Here is a 22,332-nt window from a genome sequence, read left to right on the forward strand (position 1 = left end):
TATAAAATTCTCTGGGTTTTTTTGAAATTACAAAATTCGTTTTTTTTTCACATTCTCTTGCACTCATATTTTTATAAATCTTCTAATTTGTTGAATCTTTTGGATACACTCTAAAATGTCAAACACTCATTAGTACCTTTAAACTCTTTAAATACTTTGAATATTTCTAATTGTTTGGCTTTTCGAAATTATGTCTAAAATCTCTGGCTTATCCGGTTATTATTTTATTATTATTTATTTTATTATTACTAAAGCGGCGTGAAAGTTTTTAGAATACGTTCCCCAAAGTTGCTATTTTACGGACTCATAAGTCCCTGAAATGAGTTTTTCGGACATAATCCCAAAAGTTGGTATGACAAAGCACAAAATTGGTTTGTAAGTAAATTTTCTTCGCGTTTTCGGTAATTTATTCAGGATTCTGCATTTAACGCAAAAAAAGTAATTTTTTTGTGTTGATCTTGAACAATCTGATTGGTCAAAGGTAACCAAAATTCAAAGTGCACTATTTTAGAGAAATAATTAATCTCATCTGCTACTTCAAACTTGGCTGCGCTTTGCCGCTACGTTAGTATGCAAAAACAGTATTTTAGGTAATGAAAATAGCTATTTTCGATTATCACTATTAAGTCGACATTTTTATTGTCATTCTTCATTTTATTGTCTTCTAGGACATTAATTTAGACCCAATGCGTAAAAGTGTCAGAGTGCATAAAGTGCGTAAAAATGTGACTTTAACAGAAATTGAAATTGGGAGTAACCAATGGTTTTGTACTCTCCCATTTATAGAAGATGTATCGACTTTTGTTAGATTTCACGCATATTCGCGCCGATTTCTTAAATTCCAACCGTTGAATCTGCGTGAGAACTATATGTATATATTTTTGTGATTGAATCCCCACCCCAAAACAATGCGGAAATTTTAAAATATTTGAAACTATTACTTGAAGTACATATTTTTCGTTAAATTTAGCATTTTGCGGCGATTGTAGAAAAAATTTTGTTTCCTACTTGTGCGAAATGGATGTTGCACACACAACGGGTGTTACCATTTCGCAAACTTATTGCAAAAATAGCTATTTTCTAATTTGCTGTGGTAACAGAGTTATTTCCGCATTCGTTTTGACTGTTTCCGCATAGGTGTTAATGTTTCGTTACCACAGCAACGTCGAAAAATTTTGTAAAAAAAATTGAATTTAATTAGCAAATTAGGAAAAAATAGCATAAACAACTCGTTTTATTAAACTTAAAAACACTCGTATACATGAAGCCTGAACTCGTGTTTTAATATGCGTTTTATAAAACTCGTTTTTTAATATTATACCAATGTACCAATAAGTTAAAGCCACAAAAAGCATTTATCTAATAATTCTCCAGTGTACCGCAAAAACATTTCTGTACGCGGAAAATCACGCGAACTTCGACCAAATTTGTGTTCTAATTTTGATTTGGATTGAACACCAAATGTTTACCATGACATCATTTGTTTGTTATTTAACTTGAAACTTATTTCATCTAGTTTTAATTAGCACCTACGTAATTCATGCACTCCCAAAATATCTAAAATACTGATAAGATAAATAAAAAGATGAAGCCCCAAGATATGAAACCCAAAACTAACAATCAGTAATAAAAAAACAAGATTGACGACTTTCGTAATGATGCAATTACATAACGATCTAAAACTGTTATTGCGCGTTTAAAACAAATTGAAAAATAATTACTTTCCAGAGTATTCGGAGATTTTACAATCTAGAGAATCGATAATATAACCTTACTTTTGATATATTGGGTCACATTGACCTTTTGTGCATTTAGTAGTTCCTTCAAGTAAGTATATTTTATGACTGTTTTTTTTTCTAATTGTGTAATACCATGCATGAACAGGTTTGACAGTATCAAACGCGCACCACGCGTCATCTTATCAAAATCTTATCAAAATGTCGGTTGATAATCTTTTGATAATTGGAATCAGCGGAGTAACATGTGGAGGAAAAACCACTTTGGCTTGTCATCTCAAAGAAATTCTTCCCAAAAGCAAACTAATCTCACAAGACGATTATTTCCTCGAAGTTGATGACCCGCGACACGTTTGGATCCCTGAGTTGAATCATATCAATTTTGATATTCTGTCCAGTTTAGATATGGAAAAAATGAACAATGATATAGAAGACTTTATTGGGACTAAAAAGTTAGTCGATATTTCCGCCAAGAAGAAAAAGCAGACTTGCTTTCAGAATCTCGAGGACTTGAAGGTTGTACTGTATGAAAAACTGAAATGGTCGGGTTTACAAGTTTTGATAATTGAAGGATTTTCCATTTTTAACTATAAACCTTTACAAGACAAGTTTCATTTAAAGTACTTTTTTACTTTACCAAAAGATGTGTGTTTTGAAAGACGCGAACAACGCGTGTATGAGCCTCCAGATTGCCCTGGATATTTTGAATTGTGCGCTTGGCCTGAGCATGTGAAGCAACTAGAAGAGGTACGTAGCGATGTGAAAGGCGTGACTTTTTTTGATGGAATGCTAAATAACTCTTTGCATGAAGTTCTTTTAGACATTTTGGATAGTGTTTAAATAAAAAAGTAGCAAGTATATCAGTATTTTATTGTAAATAACCTCAGTACAATATAATTTGAATTCCTTAATTGAAACACAAAAATAAATAATGTACAATGTTCTGACAAAATATTAAACTACAAAAAACACACAGTGTTCATAAGATGACAATTTAGGTTAACAAGTTCATGAGCTTTCCTTATCATCAAAGCTTAATAAGTATACAAAAGAAGAAAACACTGAGCAACAAACCAACAAAAATTTACATAGCATATGTGCTCTTACTGGGTTGTTCTTCATCCTGTACACCACTAGATTTTTTAACATAAACGGGATTGACTTGTATATCCTCATCCATTGCGAGAATCTGCTTATCAAGTTCCATACATAGAGCTAATTGAGCTTCTAAGCTTTTCAGAACGTCTGGACCCCCATATTTATCAGGCTCATCTCTAAACACAACCATTCCATCCTTTTGGTTGATGGTAGCATAAATTTGTTGATCTTCAATCTAAAATTTCATTAATACCAACAATATAAGAGAGAAAAATTACCATGTGCAGTATGTAGCGCTCGGCATCTGACGGTCCTGGCAGCCCTACTCTACTCGCCACATCAGACAGACTCAAAGTTAAAAATGTTTTTGTCAGCCTTTGAATATTCTTTTTATAAAGCACTGAGGATACTTGTTTCACAAGACCTAAATTGTGATCCCTGGTGAATGCCTAGAAAAACAACGGTAAAAAGGGTCAACACAATAAGTTTACTTACCTCTCTATGTTTATTAAGTACAGAATTTAAATCTGCTGTGTTATTTGAGGTAAAAGAATTTGCTAAATCATTGTAAGGCTGAGACAAAGGTTTAATAAAACGAGTTACCACTTGAGAAGCATATTTAGGCACTGGTTGAATCTGTAAGAAAGTCATGAGAGGAGCTCCCACAATTCAAAAACTTACTTTTCCATGTAATAATAGTGATACTAAAATGTACTTTTTATAAGCTTCAAGCATAATGTGAGATACAGCATGTGCTGGAGTTGTGATAGCAACCTCAAAGAAGTAAAGAGCTCGATCTAAATTCCTTACAGCTAAATAAATCATTCCTCCATAATAATAATACAATAAGAAATATTTCGCGTCAAATTGGGCCCCGCTTGGATTATGCACAATCTGGAACAATTTAAAATAATGCCAGTTAAGTAACAACACCGCTTTACCTCTTGGCAAATTCCAGTAATATCCATATCTAAAACTTCTAAAGCAGGCTTAAAGCATTTAGCTAACAAACAAAGCTGGCATAAGTCTGCATGGATCGATGTCAATTGAGAGTCAAAAAACCTTAGCTTTGAGATGGCTTTTCGTAATAATATAATCCCTTTTAGAGGCGTTTTTTGCTCAACTAAATAATTTGTTAAGGAGTGACACAATTCAGCAACTGCAATAGATATGATTAAGTTTGGGTTTACATTTCCTCACGACTATGTTACATGTGTCCGGTGCCAACCGAATTTGTTCTCCATTACAGCCCTGAATAAATTCCTGCACTTGACTAAACCGATTGTCTGGATTGCTGACAGGAACTGAGGGGTTGAATTTAGTCAGTAAAACTACCAAATAACCGAGAGAATGTTGCTGCAAATCCAATGTTTCCAGTACGTTATCCAAATGTTGAGTATTTTTCAAGAGGATATCCGATGATTTACTTAAATATTCACAAAGAACTTTGTAGTTGCCTAAAAACATAACCTCACTCGTTAGTGCAACCAAGGAAACTTGTATGATTATAACGAACCGTGAGAAGAGAGTGTTCTAACGTTTGTCACAAATTGTTCTAAAACGGATGCCATCTCATTCGGATGTAGAATAATTACGTTAAAGCCAGAATATTAATACTATTTTTATACACCGTCCCTTGATTTGACAACCGGTAGATGGAAATGAAATTGACAGACAGGGGGAACAACATTGAGGTAGGAAAGTAACTAATTCGTTCAAATCCCACGTCATTTGTGGAAAGTCTAAATAATTTATTAGAATAATAATAATGTGTGACAAAAATAACTGACATAAAATTAGAATACATACTGCCACAATTGAGCCTTACTTACTAAATAAAGATTTCTTTATTTCTTTATATTTTTAATAAAGTGAGTTTAGTGCTTCAAACTTAGCGCCTAAAAGCCACTAAGAAACAACCAATAGCAGGCTTGAATTTGAATAAAATTAGTGGAAATTGAAATTCCCCAGTTCCTCTGTGTTTTAATTGTTTTTGAGGTTAACTATCTCGAAAAATGTGGTAAATGTACACGCGTTTTTTCGGTGTTTTTCTTGAAATACTCCACCGCGATGGCAGAAATTGAACAACTCGTTAAAAAATACTTACTCCGAGTGAAACCGCAACAGACAATTATAAACGAAGACTGGTATGAGTTAATTTTGCAAGGAAGATTCTGGGATAGTATCTTGGATGCATCATTTAATAATCTACTCTTGAAAGAGTTCTTTAGTGGCCAAACTACCGAAGAAAGGGAAGAATATTTCATATTCGGAATTGTATGTTTTACGTCTTTTATTCAATGTAATTTTACTGGGCCTCCACTTCCTAAACATGTAGAAAGCTTCCTTACAGAAGATAGATTCAAGAATGTTAATTTTGCTAATCGTTTATCCATGAGTAATGAAGAAATCAATATTAACACAAAACATGCAATGCTATTAGTTGTATCAGAAATCATATTTGATTGCTGTGAAATTAACAGTGTTGTTAATACGTGGTGGTGTTGTCGTGCTGTGATGGTTCATCAAGATATTATGGATGAGCCAAGTCCTACTTTACTTATCAATGCAGATCGTCTCAGTAAAGCCGTTCAAGGGCTCCCTTTAGAAGGTCAGTATCTCCAACTTAAATTTTTCCAACTCACTGTTTAATTTTTCAGGTTTTGTGAAAGCTGAACTTGAGATTGAGTTGGCGCAACTTTATCACCGATTTCGCAGCGTTAACAAGTCCAAGAGCTACATAACATCCGCCAGTGAGATTCTAGGACTTGAATATAGTTTAATAGGGAAATTGGGGAAGCGCACTAAATTTCAAAATGAAGAAATCGCGCAATTATCGCTCCAAGTCACTCTAGCGGAGAGAGAAGGTATTTCAAGACCTCAAGTTGAAAATAGCGTTGTCCCCCAAAACTTCAACATTAATGATGAAGTACGTCTAGAACACGTCGCATATTCTGATGGATCTGAATCCATAAAGTTACCAAATGCTGAGCAAAAACTGATACTGACAATTCTTCAACAAAAAATTTTCTCTAGTCCCCCTGATGAGCTTCAAGCTGAAGAAATTTTCCCATTTCTTGAATTGGTTCTCAGTCAACAGAATACGTACGCTGTCCGCGTTGCGGCTTTATTATTGAGGTGCAAATATGAAAGTAAAGACAGGAGGGCTATTGAAAGATGTTTGAAGCAGTGTGAAGACACAATTGCGTATTTTCATAAAGAGAGTCCTCTGGCTTTTAACAGAATTACTGATATGTTTGGAGCAGTTTCTTTACCGTTATGGAAGATCAAAGCTTATTATGCTGATGTCTTGCTGAATTATGGACTGGTGAAGAATAGTTTGGAAGTTAATATACAAATTCAGAGATGGGAGGAAGTGATTGTTTGCTACACTATTTTGAGAATGAGAGAAAAGGCGACGGAAGTTATTAAACAGCAGTTAGAACAGAAGCCCACTGTGAAAATGTTGTGCTTACTGGGTAAGTTCATGGACCAGAAATTACATATTTTAATTTGAATGTAATTTTTCGCCCCCTAGGTGATGCGACGGACGATATAACCTGTTATGAAAAAGCGTGGGAAATGTCCCGCCGCCGCAGCCACCGCGTCCAAAGACACTGGGGTCAATTTCTATTCGCTCGCAAAAAATACGAAGAGTGCATTCCACATTTTGAAAAATCCCTCAGTATCAACCCTCTCCAACCCCCAATTTGGCTAAATCTCGGTTTCGCAGCCCTTGAAGTTGAAAATTGGCAAACAGCAGCAACGGCTTACCGACGCCACACAAGTTTAGAACCTGATAGTTTTGTTGCATGGAATAACTTGGCTCAAGCCTATATAAAAATCGGAAACAAACGAGGCGCCCATCAAGCCATTTTAGAAGCCCTAAGATGCAATTATGACAACTGGAAAGTCTGGGAGAATCTCCTTGTAATTAGCACCGACATTTCTAAATTCTCTGATGTGATCCGTGCTTATCATCGCCTGATAGAACTGAGAGACAAATATCTGAATATTGATATCTTGAATGTTCTTGTTTACCATGTTACAAACAACTCGGATTTTAGAGGAAACTGCGAGAGAACTTTGTTGCAGAAAACGAGGGAGTTGGTTGGACGAGTTACAGCGCTCTATCCCAACAGCGGGGCTGTGTGGGAGTTATATGCGAGTTTAGCCCCAGTTGTGTTACTTAAAGCGCAGCGTTTGCAAAGAGCTTACAGGGGATACACCCAAGGGACGTGGGACAGAGAACCAAAAACTTGTGTACGTGTCTTGAATGTTTGTAGTAAATTAGGGGAGATTGTACTGGATGATGAAATCGATCCGACTAATACCATCATAAGTTCTGTTAAATTGAATCTGTCAGCAGCCTTAGCAGCGGTAAAGAAACACAATTGGGAAGAGACATCAGCACAAATCTTAGAAGTCTCCACGCAACTTGAACTTATTATAGAAAAGATGCAAAAAGGCCATGCTGCATTTAAAATTGAAGTTAAGTAATGTTAATTTTTTATTTTACACTATTTTTGAGGAATTAAAGTTATACAGCAACTAAATATACGTTTTTCAAAGATATTAGTTTTTATATTCATATAATTCCTGCCAAGACCTGTTTTACTTTATTATACAAGTCTGTTAGAGAGACACTTTCAATTATTAATTATTAAGGTTAGGTAAGAGCAAAAGAATTGTTTGATTCAAAATTTTATTTCATAATTCTTGATTGTACTCATCCAGGTACCTATAAAAAATTATTATGGTTACATGAGAAATAAACACAAAAAAATATCAATTTTACACAAAGTTTCAGACAAACTATGTAATAATCAAAACATTCATAGCGTATATTAAAGCCATCATTATAAAATGAGAAGAAAAACAAACGTGCCAAAAGCTTGTTTTAATTACATAAAACTAAACAATTGACGAAATTTGCATTTATTACGTTAAGCAACTAAAACTCACATTCCGTTTGCGGTGGGCGATCTGAAACAAAAATTCATATTTAAGAGAACGAACTTTTGAAGAACTGTTTTAAAAAGTTAAAAATTGATCAGTGAGGGCAAGAACTAATCAAAAGTTTATTCATTATAGCGTATATATTGTGCTCATCATAAATCACAAAGTTAGGATGAATTAATCAAAGTTTTCTCACCTGGAAAGAGCGTGGGCACTCCCATCTCTGCGCTCATGCCATTTGAAGTCTGAAAATTCAAATAATCAGAACAAACTCTTTCAACAAACATGAACGCATAAATTTAATAAATCAGCGGTTACAGTTTCACCAGAATATGTATGACAGGGATAACTATTGATCATCATTAAAACAAATAGCACAAAATAATGTAATTAATCAAAACTTACCTTTTATCCTCCCATCGATCTCATATTATTCTTCATCTCTGAGTATCTGTAAGAATAATTAGGAATTAGGTAGTGATCAAACTAAAATGAAACATAATAGACGGTTCCGTTCAAGTCAGGCAAAAAAATGCAGCCAAAAGTCTAATCATGGAGATCAGACGGTAATTTTTATCATCATATTAAGCACACTAATTTTTCTACAGGAACATAGAAAAATACCTTGGATTGGAGTCTATTCCAGAGGAAATTCCTATTATTTTCCATGTTTTAGAGGCATGAAATCTAGAACATGAAAACTAAGTTTAGGATTTGGGTGTAATATTTACATTGGACAAAGAGGAACTTAGGGACTTTCAGGACGTTATCTAATCACATTCATTCATTTTGACTAGGGCGTAACGTATGGATTCATCATTTGAAAGTGCCGCAACAAATTTTTCAATATTTTCTACGATGTTTAGATACTTACTCCTTTCAAAGCCTTGGTTGGACTGGACAACGTTTCACCGATCTGCAAATATTAAACAAGCCTTAGAATGTTGCTTAAAAATCACTTTCATGGTTTTGTGTTATGGTCTTTCAGAGAAAAGTATCAACAAAATAATTCTGTCATATGCTTGTCTATTAAAAAAATCATCACAGTGGAAGTTGACTCAAACAAATATTAAAACATTAATACACACCTCCCAAATTTATGTGGCTGTAGACTAGAAAAAATGCTCTGCTCTGATTGCATTTTAACGAACTCTATAACAATTACAAAACATTACAAACCGTGCTAAAACAAAGCACATAATAATTGTAAAATTCATTATTCAGTTCTTCATGAATTTAAAATCATAAAATATTTCATACGAACGAGACAGAGTATCATCATTATAACGTCTGAACCGTGTTATCTATAATAAAAACCAGTTTCTTATACTGAATTTCGATTATTATCTAAGCTTAATTTAAAAACGCTTCCAAACGACGATAATAAATAAAACTTACATTATGAAAAACCACGTGAATGAAGAGCAAAAACGACAACATGTCTTCTTGGCATCATGATCGAAAAGAAAGAATGGCGGTGCGGCACGCAATCATCCGTTTTTCGGTAGTGACAAGTCATTTCCGCATGCGCATATGCAGTAGTGTCAAAAGTGTCGATAACGGTTGCCGAAGTTTTGACCGGTTGAATTTCACCTCAACTTCTTCACTTTTCAGATTTAATCTATTACTTACTTATTGATTCCTTAATTTGTTAATGAATTATAAGCACAATAAATGTTCGTTATTTAGTTAGATAATTTTTAACACAAACAGGCCGAAATCTCTTAAAATTCAGCAGCCTCATAAGCTGAAAGAAAATTTAAACTCTTAATACACACTTTGAAGCAGGGCAAAGTCTTTACAATTTAAACAATTACGAAATTGACAGATTTTACACTAAAAATCACTTTGTACTCAACAAACCCATAAATCCAACCTGGACAATGACTGTTGCGATAAAATGTTTGACGCTAAAAAAAAAAAATGACATGTCAAGCAATAGAAGCAGTCGATGATTTTCTGAACTTCAATAAACAGAAAAATTTTGATTTTTATAACATCCTCAGATTAAGAAAAATTAGAACTGACGTACGAAAAATAGTGTTAAACTGTAAAAAACTGAAACTTCGTACTTTAGCCTCTATAAACTTGGTAACATGACATCTACATAGATGGATATACGCTAATGTAGTATGTAATTAACGTAGTTATGGTTATAAAGATCCAAAATATATCAGAAACAATATAAATTAAAAAAAAAATGATGAAAATTTATGCAAATCATAATTGGTTTGGATCGCCTACTTTGACGCGAATTTTTACACTCACAAAAATTAGTGCTTTTTACACTAATTTTAAATGAATTGTACTTGAGCTGTGTAATGACTTTTATTTTGAAAACAAAAAGGTTTAATACTTACAATATTCTCGTAACCGACTTGATTTAAAAATTAAATTTAAAAATTGATATTCTTAAAAAGACATCCCCATAACTTCTAAACGCGACGTGATAGAGATTTGCGGTAAACGGCATTTGTCTTATTGCACCTAACAGTTTTGAGGGTACCAAAACCTTGTCACGCAGTGTTATTATTGAACTCGGGATACTCCTTCTGGTGAGCGTCCTTAGACTTCTTCGGCAATATTATCTTAAGTTGCTTTCTCAGATTCTAAAATAGCAACCCATAGAGCATCCCTAGTAACCGTCCATGACCTACTAATTGACTATTTATCCCAGCAAGTGATATCTTCTTGTCACATTTGATAAATACAAGTAACTCATAAAAAAAGTAATAGTTAAGTTTACTGTCGCGGTTGTTGATAAAACTTTGTATTGCATTCGTGTCTTATTATCTAAACACATTCAAGAAAAGTGTAAACAACTCGAGCTGAAGCTCTCGTGTCTACCCTTTTCTTTCGTGTTTGATAAGCCTAATAAGACACTTATACAATAAATAACTATTTAACCTGATGATTTTGATGTTAAGAAGGAAAACAGGTATAAAACCTTGAAACAATTTGCTTTTTTTAAAACTATAGTTTCAAAAAGAAGTTAAAATACCTTGAAAAGTGTGTTGTGTACTAAACAGACCCATATAACAGTTAAAATCAATAAGTGATTAATGGTAAAACCAGATATCTTCAAATCAAACCATAATCTATAATTACAGTCAAATGGTCAGGTACAATAAAATAGTCCATACAAAACACACGTATAAAAAGAAACTCATGAATAACTAAACAACAGACACTTGCGTTTCATGACGGTGGTCTGTGATAGGGGCAGGTAAAACTATAAAGTTGTGAAATAATCAATATTTAGAAGGACAAAACAGTACAGTTGTTAGTCGTATAAACACCTCCCTGTGTGCTAAATGGTGGCGTGTAAGGTTAAAACAACAGTTCAAAATAATGCGAACTCTTACTTTATCTCATAATTATGGTCCTCTGGCAATTTTGATCACTTTTCATTAGAATGAATCGATACATAACTCTTCATCAACTTGGAGATGGAACATACGGCTCGGTCGTTCTGGGACAACGAAAGGACACAGGAGAGAAAGTGGCTATCAAAAGAATGAAGCGAAAGTACTACTCGTGGGATGAAGCAATGAACTTAAGGGAAGTCAAGGTAGATTTTATTTCTTTATGCTTTCTCAACTTTTACAATGGACGCTTTCAGTCGTTGAAGAAATTACACCACTCAAATGTTGTGAAACTCAAAGAAGTGATAAGAGAGAATGATGTTCTGTATTTTGTTTTTGAATACATGCAGGAAAATTTGTATCAGTTGATAAAAGATCGACGGGTGCCATTACCTGAAGCAACTATACGAAACATGCTATACCAAGTAAGTTAAAAATGTTTTTTTGAAGATGCTTTGACACAGAAATATTGAGAAGGTTACGACACATGTCGGATATATTTTTTCTTTTAATTTATAATGCATCCTCGATCCAGATACAAATCGATCCGTGTTCTTATTACACGATTGATTATAAATACAACCTAGTTATGATGCATTAATAAAAAAATACTTGACGTAGTAACAATATTAAAATCTTTTTTACAAAAAACGAAAATGCAAATAAGTATGAGTCAGACTTAAAAATGCGTATTAATATTCATTCATTCAACCTTTCGTGATGCATGAAGTAAAATGCAAATTGGAAAATACACATAGCAATATTGATATAATAAAAAAAATAAGCCGTATTAAATTAAGAATTTTAAAATTTTGGTGGATGCGCCGGTTTCAAATTTTTTGTCTTTTACAGATTTTACAAGGACTGGCATTTATCCATAGACATGGCTTTTTCCATCGTGATCTTAAACCCGAAAATATCCTCTGCTCCGGCCCTGACCTCATAAAAATCGCTGATTTTGGACTAGTTAGAGAAATTCGCTCACGTCCTCCATACACGGACTACGTTTCCACGAGGTGGTATCGAGCGCCTGAAGTTTTGCTTCATTCAACCACTTATAGCAGCCCTATAGATCTTTGGGCTGTTGGCTGCATAGCCGCTGAAATCTATACTTATCGACCACTGTTTCCTGGGACCACAGAAACTGATCAGCTTTATAAAATATGTGCCATTCTTGGAACACCTGATAAGGTAGACTAGATAGAAAAGAAACGTTTAATGTTATAAATTTTTAGAAACAATGGCCAGAGTGTTATCAATTAGCAGGGGCTGTTGGATTTAAATTTCCGTACTTTAAGAAGACACCTCTTGGAGATGTTGTGCCTCAAGCTAATGCTGTGGCGATAGATTTAATAGACGTTCTTTTAAGTTGGAATCCTAGCTTACGACCGACTGCTCAATCAGCTCTGAAACATCATTATTTTCAGGTGAATTTTAATAGTGTTTTTAAGACACTAATGGATTTTTAGGTGGGTCAACAACAATACGTCCATTCTGGGGTACGCCAAAACCAAAATCAATCTAATCTTCAATACCAACAATCGACCCAAACGAAAACCGATCAGATATATCCACCCAAGCCAAGTGCTAGAAGCACCCGAAATCAGTACAACCAACAGTTAATACCGCCATCGTTGCAACCTTCTGTTCAAATTAACATACAGTCTCTTATAAAACCCATGCAACAACCAGAGAAGCAACCAAATCCTCCAATTGTTTACAGCTTCGGGCAACCCGACTTTACTAACAATTTCTTCACTGGAAACAATCAGTCCAATAAGTCTGTTCCTAAGAAGAAAATCACCTGGGGTCTGGACGATACAATAGACTATAAAGAAGACGATTTCGCAGACATTTTAGGGTATGTTAAATATTTAATTAGTGAGACTGCTAAAATATTTTCCATTTCCGTAAGAAGTAAAATTAAAACCAACGCTACTGATAATGAAAGTAAAATTACGCTGAGCCAGTATAATCTCCAAGATATTCTTGAGCCTTTAGCTAAAGCGAGCGCTGGAACGGCAAGGACCCAATATTTAAGTGTGTCGAGATACGTAGCAGGCCAACCTTCTGGTGTGAGAAGAGATTCGAATATTATTTCCGCTCTTTCAACAAAAAGAAAAGATAGTGGACTATTTAGTACTAGACAAGGTGAGTTTTTAAAATTTACTATCGTTCTATATAAAGATAAATTGCAGGTAAAGTTGAACTACCTTCCATTTGGAATGATCCTCTCACCTCTGGTAAACAAAGGCCTATTGAAAACCTGGGAAATGATTGGTTCACTAAATAATAAATCACTAGATTATCTAAAATAGGAACTGTGCTTAATTCAGTTGTAGCGCAGATATACATAGTTGTAAATCTGAAAAAGGATATTACAGTTTTCAGGGATGTCACCTGAAAATCTTATGTGCCTAATGTGAAATTGCATGATTTATTATTTTTTGAAAAATGAATTATGTTGAATGAAATAAAGATGTTAGAATAATAGGAATCTTATTTATAATAATGGTATAAGCTGGAAGCTTATCAGGGAAACAGTAAAACCACCCTTATGAACAGATCATAGTGAAATAGCTAGCAAGTCTTGGTTCTTAGTTGGAAACAGGAGTAAATAATTTTCTCAATTTTTGAGCCTTCATCTAGAAATTCCACAAAATTGGAAAAAAATAATCTAGAAATCCAATGCCTTTTTATCTCATTTGAACTGGAAAGGTTTCATTTGTACCACACTTTGGAGTCTGAAATGATTTATTACAAAATGTAAGTTACATATTTTAAAGTAAAAGAGAAATTCAAACGTTTCCCATAATTCGTCCTCTTAGGATCCTGAAACAAAAACAAATGTCACAAAAATGTTTAAGATATTTTCTCTGAAGAATTTTGCGATGTCACAAATTCAGTAAGTTCATTATGATATAAAAACACATACCTATAACAAATCTTGTAATGTACTTTGCGGTTAAAAAGACTAAAATTGTGAGTATGAAATAAAAATAACATGTGGAAAGAATTACACACATACAGTAGGGCCCTGATTATCTGGCTGGAGATAATTCGTATCAAGATCGAATCCAAAATAGTCGGATAATTGAGGTCCTACTGTAACAGATTTCTTACGAAAGGGTTTAAAACCCGTCAAAATTTAAAGAAATGTTAAAAATGGACAGCAATAATTTTATTTAACTGGACTAGTCCCTATTATACCCTATTTCTAGTACAGAAATGAAACATTCCTCGACTTACTTGCGGAAAATAAAGACGTTTTGTGCACTGTATTTGTACTATTACCATCCTATCTTCTGTCTACATACCTTAAATATTTATCTCAATCTCCTGGCTTCACGTTCAGACTCCAGAAGCGTTAGAATATCTCCCTCTCGGACAGGTCCCTTGACGTTCCTGATGATTTGACGATTTTGCTCGCCAATAAACTCCACTTTGACCTGTGTACATTGTCCCTGGGAACCAGTACGACCCAAGATTTTCATAACGCGAGCCAAAACTACGGGTTTATCCATTTTTTACGGATTTTTGGTAGATTTTAAACACGTGCACTTCACGTCTTGACAGTTGTCGGCAGAAAGAACGCAATTTGGTCTTTTGCGCAAACTCCAGTTTGACAGATATCGGTATGATCAATGCCTGTAATTGCTGGAGGGAAATTCAAATAATATTTTCAAATGTCAATTTTTTAACTGTTGCTCACCTAAAATATATTTCTTTAGAGTCCAACAATTAAGTGTTACATATTCAAGAATTAGACTTATTAACTGGTAAAATTAGTCATTTCAGTTAGGAAAAATACGAGATTTCTCGTTTGACAGTTGTGTTACCGGCCGAGCCCTGCAATCGTGGTTAGCGATAAGAATAAATGGCGTTTTTATTAGTTGCTAACCTGTTAACCACACAAAAAGTAACGAAGATGTGTTTTTAACAGTGCACAAATTCGTTAAAAACATGTGATTCAGCTGTGACGAACATCTAAATTATGTACTGCCTCCAGTGGCTTATTCCTGTGTTACTGATGCCAAAACCATCAAACCCAGCCCTGGTTCAAACTCATGTTATGTTTATGGTCCTGTATTTAATTGGATTTTTTCTGGAAAGGAAACCTTGCACAATATGCAGTTTAGTGTTCCTAGCCACAGTATTCCTAATTTGCTACAGCGGAATGGGAGACTGTTTATTTTGGGCTTCATTTTGCGAAAACGAAAACGGTTAGTACTACAAGAACTTTATTAATTTATTAGGCTTTGATCCAAACTGACAGTGAATCAGCTCTTTTACAATTTTATGAATCCGTGTTATGTTAATTTATTTCCTCAATACAGTTGTTTTCTGTGTATATTTGCCTATATTTTATTTATTAGCAACGGCATCTCAACCAAAGACGCCAATTTTTATATTGTACATAAATACCAAACTGGTCTATATACTTTGTGATTTTTTAAAATCGTTAAGAACACCAATGAGCATTAACATGCTACTTGTACAGTGTGGTTTAAAATAAATTTCTTCCATGAATATTACCCTGTTATTTTGTATTCCAATGTGAGAAATGTTATATTTGTTGAAATTCTTTATTTGCTTTTAATAAACAACAAAACTTTACAAGTCTTTTACTTAAAGTACTCCTTTATAAGCTTTTCAGCCAATTTGTGATTAGCCAGATTAGTAACTTTTGCCTGGAACTTGTTGCCCTTGCCTGCACCTTTCCCACCAAGGAACTCACAAATTCTAAAAAACATACAACTCAAATAACTGTGATACTTTATGATAAGATACTTACTTATCTGATAAATCAGCAATTGCTTTTTCATCGCCGTAAAGAACGATATTGCCGGCGCCTTTTTCATCACCTACTGATAAAAATTGAAAGATATCAACCCGACCACCTTCTTTTAGAAGAATGTTAATAAATGTAGGATCAGCCTCTTTTCTGTGAAGAATAAAATACTTTTCTTTACATTCTTTCAATCTTCTGCCTTCATAAACTGCTAAATCTTTAAGTACAGTTTGTAAATTCTTGTTTAAAGTTTTAGTGTTCTGAATCAACTTCTCCACAAACTCAGGATGTTGAACTGGATTAGTTCTACAATATTTGTTACAGATAAACTTCTGACGAAAATGAACTCACTTTAAGCATCCTGTTAATTTCTGTTCACGTTTTAAGCAGGCATCTAAACGATTGATCACTCTATTCCCAATGAGAAAATACAGTAATGTTTTATCTTTTCTTTTACTCTTTTCAGTGTATAGAAGTTTTACAACTTGTAGCTGACTTAGATTTGTTACATGTGTACCACAACACATGTTGCTTTCAATGCCTTCAATTGTTACCACTCTTATGGCACCTTTGTGGTCTGCTGGTAACCCTCTGGCACTCCTAAACTGAAATACAAATGACTTGAGATTTCAAGGGGATAAAAGTTCTATTTTTACATTGTCTAGCTCATCTTCAGGAGTGTTTTCATCATATAAGTTCACAACCACGCGTCTGTTTTCTCTAATGAGTTCATTGCAGGAGTCCTCCACTTGATTCATTTGTTCTTGAGTGACTGAAGGAGTTTCTGTAAAGTAGAAAAATGAAAATATTCCTATTGACGATGTATAATAGACCTAATTCAATATAAGCCACCTCTTCTCCTAAATACCATGAAATTGTAGTAAACTTAAAATCTCTATCAATCACTGCTGTTATCAAATGCTGTCCAGAATGTTGTTGCATGTGGTCTAATCTGCGATTCCAGTCAATTTTTTGTTGGACATCTTCACCAACAGTTACAGGTTCTTTGAGAAAATGAACAGCTTGATCTCCACGTCGAGTTACTTGATATACCGCTTTATCATTAAGAAACCCATAATCACAAGGCTACAAAAATGGTTATACTGTTATAGCAAAAAAATGGAATAGTCACCTGTCCACCTCCTTCAGGAAACAGAATTGTATCTTTTAGAATCACCTCATATCCATCTATGGTGTCATTTTTACCGTTAGATGCGATGGCAAACTGGCTTTTCTCGCATGACACCACTGTTGAACTGAACTGTAATGTTATAAAATTAATGTAAGACAGGAGCAGAATTATGCACATTTTACCTCTTTCAAGAAACTGTTTTCTTGGCACTTGAACACCATTTTGTTGTCGTCAGCTAGGGATTTAAGGCCAGCGATGAGTACAAACACAAATGTTACAGTTTATTGTCTCAATTTCGGTATCTTTATTTGATTATAATCGCACCGGGAAAATCCAACAAAAATTTCCTCATATAGTCATTATGATCACTGATATCACGAAATCTAGTACTGCAATTATTATTCAAACCAGCGCAAATATGCACTTTTAGTTTAATTGTTTAGTTTTCAGTAATTTAAAGTAATAATAACTTTCTATGACATTAATGTTGGTCTTTTTACAACATAACCTCTCTGACCTGTCATGTGTCATTTTCTGAGCTGTCACTCAAGCTGTCATTCCCGGAAACCACAAGTGAATTTTGCAACAATTTATTAGCCGGTATCTGATTTTAAAGCATTTCTTACCTTTACGGTGTATTTATAACGTTTATTTGTGGTGTTCAACATGTCTCAGAAGTTGTTGGATGGTTTAAATATCTTAGGGTATGCAAATATAACAAAGTTTTGCTTCCTAGCTAAACATCTATGACTTGTAGGTATTCAGGACCCTTATTAGATAAAAATAGTTTGGAAGCAGCTCTCCAGGAGGGTCCTAAAAGCGTAGAATACACGAATTTAGTTAATTTCTTGACAAATGAATTAAGAACTCTTCTTAATATTGATGAACAAGTGAACCCCATTTCCACTTCTGAAGATGCTGTGGCGTTTATCATGGAAGTCAGTTCTTTCTTAAAGGAACTAAGTACGTCTATTTGTTTTTGGTTCAAGTATATTAATGCTTGAATTTTAGATTGTACCTACTCTGTATTAATTCAAGGCCATATATCTGACCGTTTACAAAATGTAGAAGACAGACTCCTGCTTTTAGACTATTTAAGTACTGAGTTAATGGCTGCAAGAATTTTACAAGAGAAAAAGCCAACCAAACAAATTGAACTAAAATTAGTATGTCTCTAATTAACAGTGATTATGTACTAAAATTTACTTTGTAGCAAGAGACAGATGAGGCTGCTAATTTGAGAAAGATATTAATGACACTTAGGTTCCCTAAACCGCCGGCAAACATCACAATTCCACAATTATTTCAAAAAGTTGGACCTACTCTTCAGACAACCATTGACAAAGTGGAAAAGGAGTTAGTTGGTAAACCTGCTTTCAATGGATCTTTGAGTGATAAACAATGGGACACTCTGAAGGGGGTCCAGAACGACTTGAAAAATGAATATAAAATCAGGAGAGAGATGCTTCTTACAAGATTGGATGTTACCATTCAATCTTTTCAGGTAAATTTGATCAATAAATAATAAAATTCTGCCTATTATATTGTAATTTTTGCTTTTAGTGGTCAGATAAAACTAAAGGCAAGGACGAAATAGTCGAAAAAATCTACTCAGAAAAGCGGAAACGCTTAAAAACCGAGCCCGATGTAGAACTTTCCGATTTATTAGCGGCAAGAGACGACATTGCAATTATTGAAAAAACCAGCAGTTCCTCGGTCAGGAAGAATACTCAATCATCTCTCAATAAATTCATAATTGGACAGGTTACTAATTGATTTATAACGTTACATTAAGTTATGAAGTGGTTTCAGGTTCCTGATAGAGGTGGTAGAACTTCAGAGCAGGCTCCACCACCTCCTGAAATGCCCTCGTGGCAACAACGCACTGCTGGACCACCTGGAGGCGGACGTGGTGGAAGAGGCCGAGGCGGTGGAAACTTTTCTCGCAATGACTTTAACAAAACTAACTATTCAAGAGATAGCGGCTCAGCGAGTTATAGTGGAAACTATTCAAGCAATCAAGGAAGTTACTCCAGTAATCAAGGGAATTATTCCAGTAATCAAGGGAATTATTCCAGTAATCAAGGAAATTATTCCGGTAATCAAGGGAATTACTCAAGTAATCAGGATGGATATGACAATTATAGCAATACGTCTGACTATAGCGGGAGTAATTACGGTTCGAGTACTAACTACAACCAGGGGCGTAATTTCGATAGCGCTGGAAGTTACGGTTCTAATTATAGTACTCCTAGCTATAATAGTGGCGGTAGAAGCAACTATGATAACAAAAGTAGTTATGATAATAGAAATTTTGATAGCGCAGGTAGTTATGGAAAGGACTATGAACATAATTCAAAGAGACCCAAAACTTACGACTCGTACCAGTCAAATCGAACGACTTACGCCGATCAGTATGTTCAAGAGGAACAGCATAACAGGCAGTACCAAGGCGGAGGTAGAGGTCGAGGTCGAGGCAGAGGCCGCTCAAACTATAACAGAGGGGGCAGAAACAACTACTGAACGTGTGCTAATTTCCTTGTAATTAAAAGTGTACTGTTTAACGCTTAATTTATCAGGTTTATCACATGAAGCGACTTCGTGAGCTTGTAATTTGAAGCAATGAAACTTACTCCTATAAAATAAATATATTGTAAAAATTATGAGATATTTTCAATACAAAATTCGATTTTCAGAAAGTTATCCCGGCCTAAAAAACGAAACGACACTTCTTGATTTCTGATTTTTACTGCTCTTGACCGTAGTTGACGGGGCAGGTCTCACAGTTGCGTTAATCTCCATGTGAATCTTCTTGGCTGTATGATAGTCCATGTGGCTACTCATTTCTTCAACTTTAATTTTTTTATTGCATTCAGAGCAAGTTTCTGTAAAATCACTGGTTTCTTCTTCTTTCTTTAAAAATGTAATTAACGAACTATTGTTGTCGACTTTTCTTTTTAACCCTTTTGGTCTTCCGCGTTTCTGGCTGGAACCACTTTTATCAGCGGGTTTTTGTGAACTAGTTCCTTCAGTGCATTTCCTGGGGATTCGTTCGCTTCGCGACAAATCCAGTGCAAAGTGATAATCTTGATGAGACATCATTTCAGCGACTGGTATCATCTTTTGGCATTTGCTACAAGCTTCAGTAGTCACTTCTTGAGGCTCTGTAGCACTGTTTTCTTCGGGTGGTTCAAAATTATCATTTTCTCGTGTTGTTTCTTCAGTGGGTACATCTTTAACGAAATATTTTGCGAAAAATGATGACTGATTAAACTTATCTTCTTCCGATTTGGAGCTGTGATCAAGGCCAACTTCAGTACTAGATGTGCCTGGTGGATTATTAAGCTCTGAGGGGCTATTGTTATTATTTTGAACTCTAAATGCATCGTCATAGAACATTAACTCATCAGTTTTTTCATCCAGTTCTTGAGTGAGCTGGCGAAAAATATTTTTGTCTACAACCTCATCATCATCATCAATAACAGGTTCATCTTCAGAGATTCTAAAAACCTCAACTTTAGAGGCTTCTTCTGTATTTTTCTGATTGCTTTTGCCTTGTCCACGTTGAAAAAAACTAGTAATTTCTCTCACTTTTTTCACATCTTGAAACTGGCTTGCATTTACACCCATAAATTTCACATGGTAGGTCCCGTCATTTCTTAAACAGTTTTTCTTTATGATGTCAAAAGCAGACTGACAAATTTTTTTAGGATCATAAGACACCAGCGGGATTGTTCTTGTACTGCTTACATCTTTCTTATTTATTTCTTGAGTATAGCTTACAATAATTTGTTTAGCTTTCCTATTGTTTTCTTTCAAATCTTTCTCCAGTCTCTCCCATATTTCTTCTGATAATTTGTACAACCAGTGTTCTATGTCCTCTGCGGTTTTCAACGACGTTACACCTGAAAAATTTTTGCAACAAGCGATAGATTTTGACAATATTTTTGTTGTAACTGGTTCTGTATCAATGCCTTTTGCCAAGTTGCACAACCAAGACCTAGAAAAACACTGGTAACACCTATCATATGAGTGAAAATTCCCTTACGCTGATTTTTCGTCAAACTTCTGCGCTAGGAGCTTCTCTGGGATTTTACCTAACTCGCTCATAAATTTAATGTTAAAATCTTCCGTTAGCGTTTCGCCAAACTTTCCACCTAATCCTGTAATCTTTTTAATTGGAAACGTTTCAAACAATTTTGCAACTGCAGATTGTGGGAGAATTGTTTGTTTGTTTGGCTTGTGAAAACTACACACTAACTTGGCTAAAATCTTGTTGTGGGCTATACCAGCAGAGCATTTGTATCCTAAATGTTTCAACGTAAATTACACATAAATGCACAATTTGAAACCAACCTGTTTTTAGAAAAACTTCTTGACGAATTTCTTCAGTTATCAAACCCCCAACTGCTAATTTTAAATCACTGCGCGAAAATTCTTTATTAGCTTTAACATTGTGAAGGAAGTCTGTTAATTCAGATCCAACAACAAACGTATTGGCGAGCTTTTCAACACCAAGGTCATCAAAAATTGTTGACATTCTTTTTTCTACTGATTCTGTGATATCAAGATATGCTTCATCCACAGAGGCTCTTTGGAGTAGTGGTGTAAATGTTGCCAAAACATCTGCGACTTCTTTGCCTGCATCTCTGTACCTAAACCACATATAAGTAATAAATGATCTTTTTGGTTTAAATTATTTACTTTGTTAGGTCAGCTTTCCCACGAACTTCTGGTACTTGCACTAACCTAATGCTAGGACATTTCTTCTTAGCCTCATTTCCTCTCATGTGTCTTGTAACTCCTTCGTCTCGCGCTGGATAATTTACAGCTATTATTCTTAAAATGAAATAAGAAAAAGCTTAAAGATTACAGTATTGCTCCTCTTACCCTCCACCACGCCAAGCATTATATTGTACAACAGCAATTGGTTTATCTTTTAAATGTGGATTTAGCTTTTCCTCCACTTGACAATAAAAACAGTCCATATCAATTAAAACTACGACTCTATAAGTTGGATCCATTGTGTTATTTATTGATAGCAAAGTAAAGTCTTAAATCTGGAACAAAAAAGGGTAATAGTGTTTTCGTTTATATAATAATTTTACCTTAAGAGACTTATAGTTAGCAATTAAAATACAATAAAATAATTTACAATGTGAAAAAGTCAAGAAAAAAACTTGTTTTGTTAGGTTATTTGGGTTTGACTTTGACAGTTTAGCGCCGTGACATTAGAGACTTTTTCTTTTT

General features: G+C 34.6%; 9 protein-coding genes and 1 long non-coding RNA gene across 13 annotated transcripts; 5 read left to right on the forward strand and 5 right to left on the reverse strand.

Annotated features, from left to right (window-relative positions):
- The first annotated feature begins 1,624 nt into the window (after positions 1-1,624).
- LOC148178401 (nicotinamide riboside kinase 1) lies at positions 1,625-2,594 on the forward strand. The gene is made up of 2 exons (XM_088030394.1): positions 1,625-1,827; positions 1,885-2,594. The coding sequence occupies exon 2, from the start codon at positions 1,938-1,940 to the stop codon at positions 2,574-2,576; it is 639 nt and encodes a 212-aa protein (XP_087886520.1). The 5' UTR covers positions 1,625-1,827; positions 1,885-1,937; the 3' UTR covers positions 2,577-2,594.
- On the reverse strand, positions 2,590-4,509 carry CSN3 (COP9 signalosome subunit 3). Its single transcript, XM_088030393.1, has 7 exons — positions 4,351-4,509; positions 4,046-4,291; positions 3,776-3,993; positions 3,516-3,728; positions 3,330-3,470; positions 3,113-3,283; positions 2,590-3,069 (listed from the first exon to the last, which is right to left on the reverse strand). Exons 1-7 carry the CDS (start codon positions 4,403-4,405, stop codon positions 2,821-2,823), a joined length of 1,293 nt encoding a protein of 430 aa, XP_087886519.1. The 5' UTR covers positions 4,406-4,509; the 3' UTR covers positions 2,590-2,820.
- A 280-nt stretch (positions 4,510-4,789) lies between these two features.
- LOC148178403 (tetratricopeptide repeat protein 27) lies at positions 4,790-7,405 on the forward strand. The gene is made up of 3 exons (XM_088030858.1): positions 4,790-5,445; positions 5,495-6,313; positions 6,373-7,405. The coding sequence occupies exons 1-3, from the start codon at positions 4,905-4,907 to the stop codon at positions 7,332-7,334; spliced, it is 2,322 nt and encodes a 773-aa protein (XP_087886984.1). The 5' UTR covers positions 4,790-4,904; the 3' UTR covers positions 7,335-7,405.
- A 117-nt stretch (positions 7,406-7,522) lies between these two features.
- Positions 7,523-9,422, reverse strand: LOC148178404 (uncharacterized). 3 transcript variants are annotated; one of them, XR_015769643.1, is made up of 6 exons: positions 9,192-9,422; positions 8,882-8,945; positions 8,668-8,709; positions 8,199-8,244; positions 7,990-8,038; positions 7,523-7,820 (listed from the first exon to the last, which is right to left on the reverse strand). It is a non-coding gene; the product is annotated as an uncharacterized LOC148178404 (long non-coding RNA). The 3 variants fall into 3 exon arrangements; XR_015769642.1 differs by lacking the exon at positions 8,882-8,945 and having other exon boundaries at positions 7,523-7,575; positions 7,800-7,820; positions 9,192-9,393; XR_015769641.1 differs by lacking the exon at positions 8,882-8,945 and having other exon boundaries at positions 9,192-9,386.
- Positions 9,423-10,824: 1,402 nt separating this feature from the next.
- LOC148178405 (serine/threonine-protein kinase ICK) lies at positions 10,825-13,649 on the forward strand. 2 transcript variants are annotated; one of them, XM_088030651.1, is made up of 7 exons: positions 10,825-11,364; positions 11,416-11,583; positions 12,011-12,349; positions 12,394-12,585; positions 12,628-13,019; positions 13,077-13,309; positions 13,357-13,649. In XM_088030651.1, the coding sequence occupies exons 1-7, from the start codon at positions 11,209-11,211 to the stop codon at positions 13,449-13,451; spliced, it is 1,575 nt and encodes a 524-aa protein (XP_087886777.1). In that variant the 5' UTR covers positions 10,825-11,208; the 3' UTR covers positions 13,452-13,649. The 2 variants fall into 2 exon arrangements, with proteins under 2 accessions (XP_087886777.1, XP_087886776.1); XM_088030650.1 differs by having other exon boundaries at positions 10,826-11,364; positions 13,074-13,309.
- Positions 13,650-13,894: 245 nt separating this feature from the next.
- Positions 13,895-14,781, reverse strand: LOC148178406 (small ribosomal subunit protein eS28). Its single transcript, XM_088030655.1, has 2 exons — positions 14,476-14,781; positions 13,895-13,990 (listed from the first exon to the last, which is right to left on the reverse strand). Exon 1 carries the CDS (start codon positions 14,680-14,682, stop codon positions 14,485-14,487), a length of 198 nt encoding a protein of 65 aa, XP_087886781.1. The 5' UTR covers positions 14,683-14,781; the 3' UTR covers positions 13,895-13,990; positions 14,476-14,484.
- A 193-nt stretch (positions 14,782-14,974) lies between these two features.
- bc10 (BLCAP apoptosis inducing factor bc10) lies at positions 14,975-15,778 on the forward strand. Its single transcript, XM_088030654.1, has one exon. The coding sequence runs from the start codon at positions 15,153-15,155 to the stop codon at positions 15,384-15,386; it is 234 nt and encodes a 77-aa protein (XP_087886780.1). The 5' UTR covers positions 14,975-15,152; the 3' UTR covers positions 15,387-15,778.
- Positions 15,726-17,513, reverse strand: LOC148178408 (alanyl-tRNA editing protein Aarsd1). The gene is made up of 7 exons (XM_088030652.1): positions 17,265-17,513; positions 17,083-17,211; positions 16,784-17,036; positions 16,607-16,734; positions 16,302-16,555; positions 15,954-16,256; positions 15,726-15,901 (listed from the first exon to the last, which is right to left on the reverse strand). The coding sequence occupies exons 1-7, from the start codon at positions 17,301-17,303 to the stop codon at positions 15,784-15,786; spliced, it is 1,224 nt and encodes a 407-aa protein (XP_087886778.1). The 5' UTR covers positions 17,304-17,513; the 3' UTR covers positions 15,726-15,783.
- Positions 17,514-17,697: 184 nt separating this feature from the next.
- LOC148178409 (protein FAM98A) lies at positions 17,698-19,745 on the forward strand. The gene is made up of 6 exons (XM_088030649.1): positions 17,698-17,786; positions 17,840-18,045; positions 18,094-18,248; positions 18,296-18,586; positions 18,646-18,846; positions 18,895-19,745. The coding sequence occupies exons 1-6, from the start codon at positions 17,749-17,751 to the stop codon at positions 19,603-19,605; spliced, it is 1,602 nt and encodes a 533-aa protein (XP_087886775.1). The 5' UTR covers positions 17,698-17,748; the 3' UTR covers positions 19,606-19,745.
- On the reverse strand, positions 19,716-22,328 carry PolH (DNA polymerase eta). The gene is made up of 6 exons (XM_088030648.1): positions 22,191-22,328; positions 21,973-22,142; positions 21,787-21,921; positions 21,439-21,737; positions 21,131-21,389; positions 19,716-21,082 (listed from the first exon to the last, which is right to left on the reverse strand). The coding sequence occupies exons 2-6, from the start codon at positions 22,104-22,106 to the stop codon at positions 19,783-19,785; spliced, it is 2,127 nt and encodes a 708-aa protein (XP_087886774.1). The 5' UTR covers positions 22,107-22,142; positions 22,191-22,328; the 3' UTR covers positions 19,716-19,782.
- Positions 22,329-22,332: the final 4 nt, after the last annotated feature.

The sequence above is a fragment of the Gnatocerus cornutus genome, chromosome 2 (genome assembly GCF_029298725.1).
Source record: "Gnatocerus cornutus isolate USDA-ARS CGAHR chromosome 2, icGnaCorn1.1, whole genome shotgun sequence".
NCBI lineage: Eukaryota > Metazoa > Arthropoda > Insecta > Coleoptera > Tenebrionidae > Gnatocerus > Gnatocerus cornutus.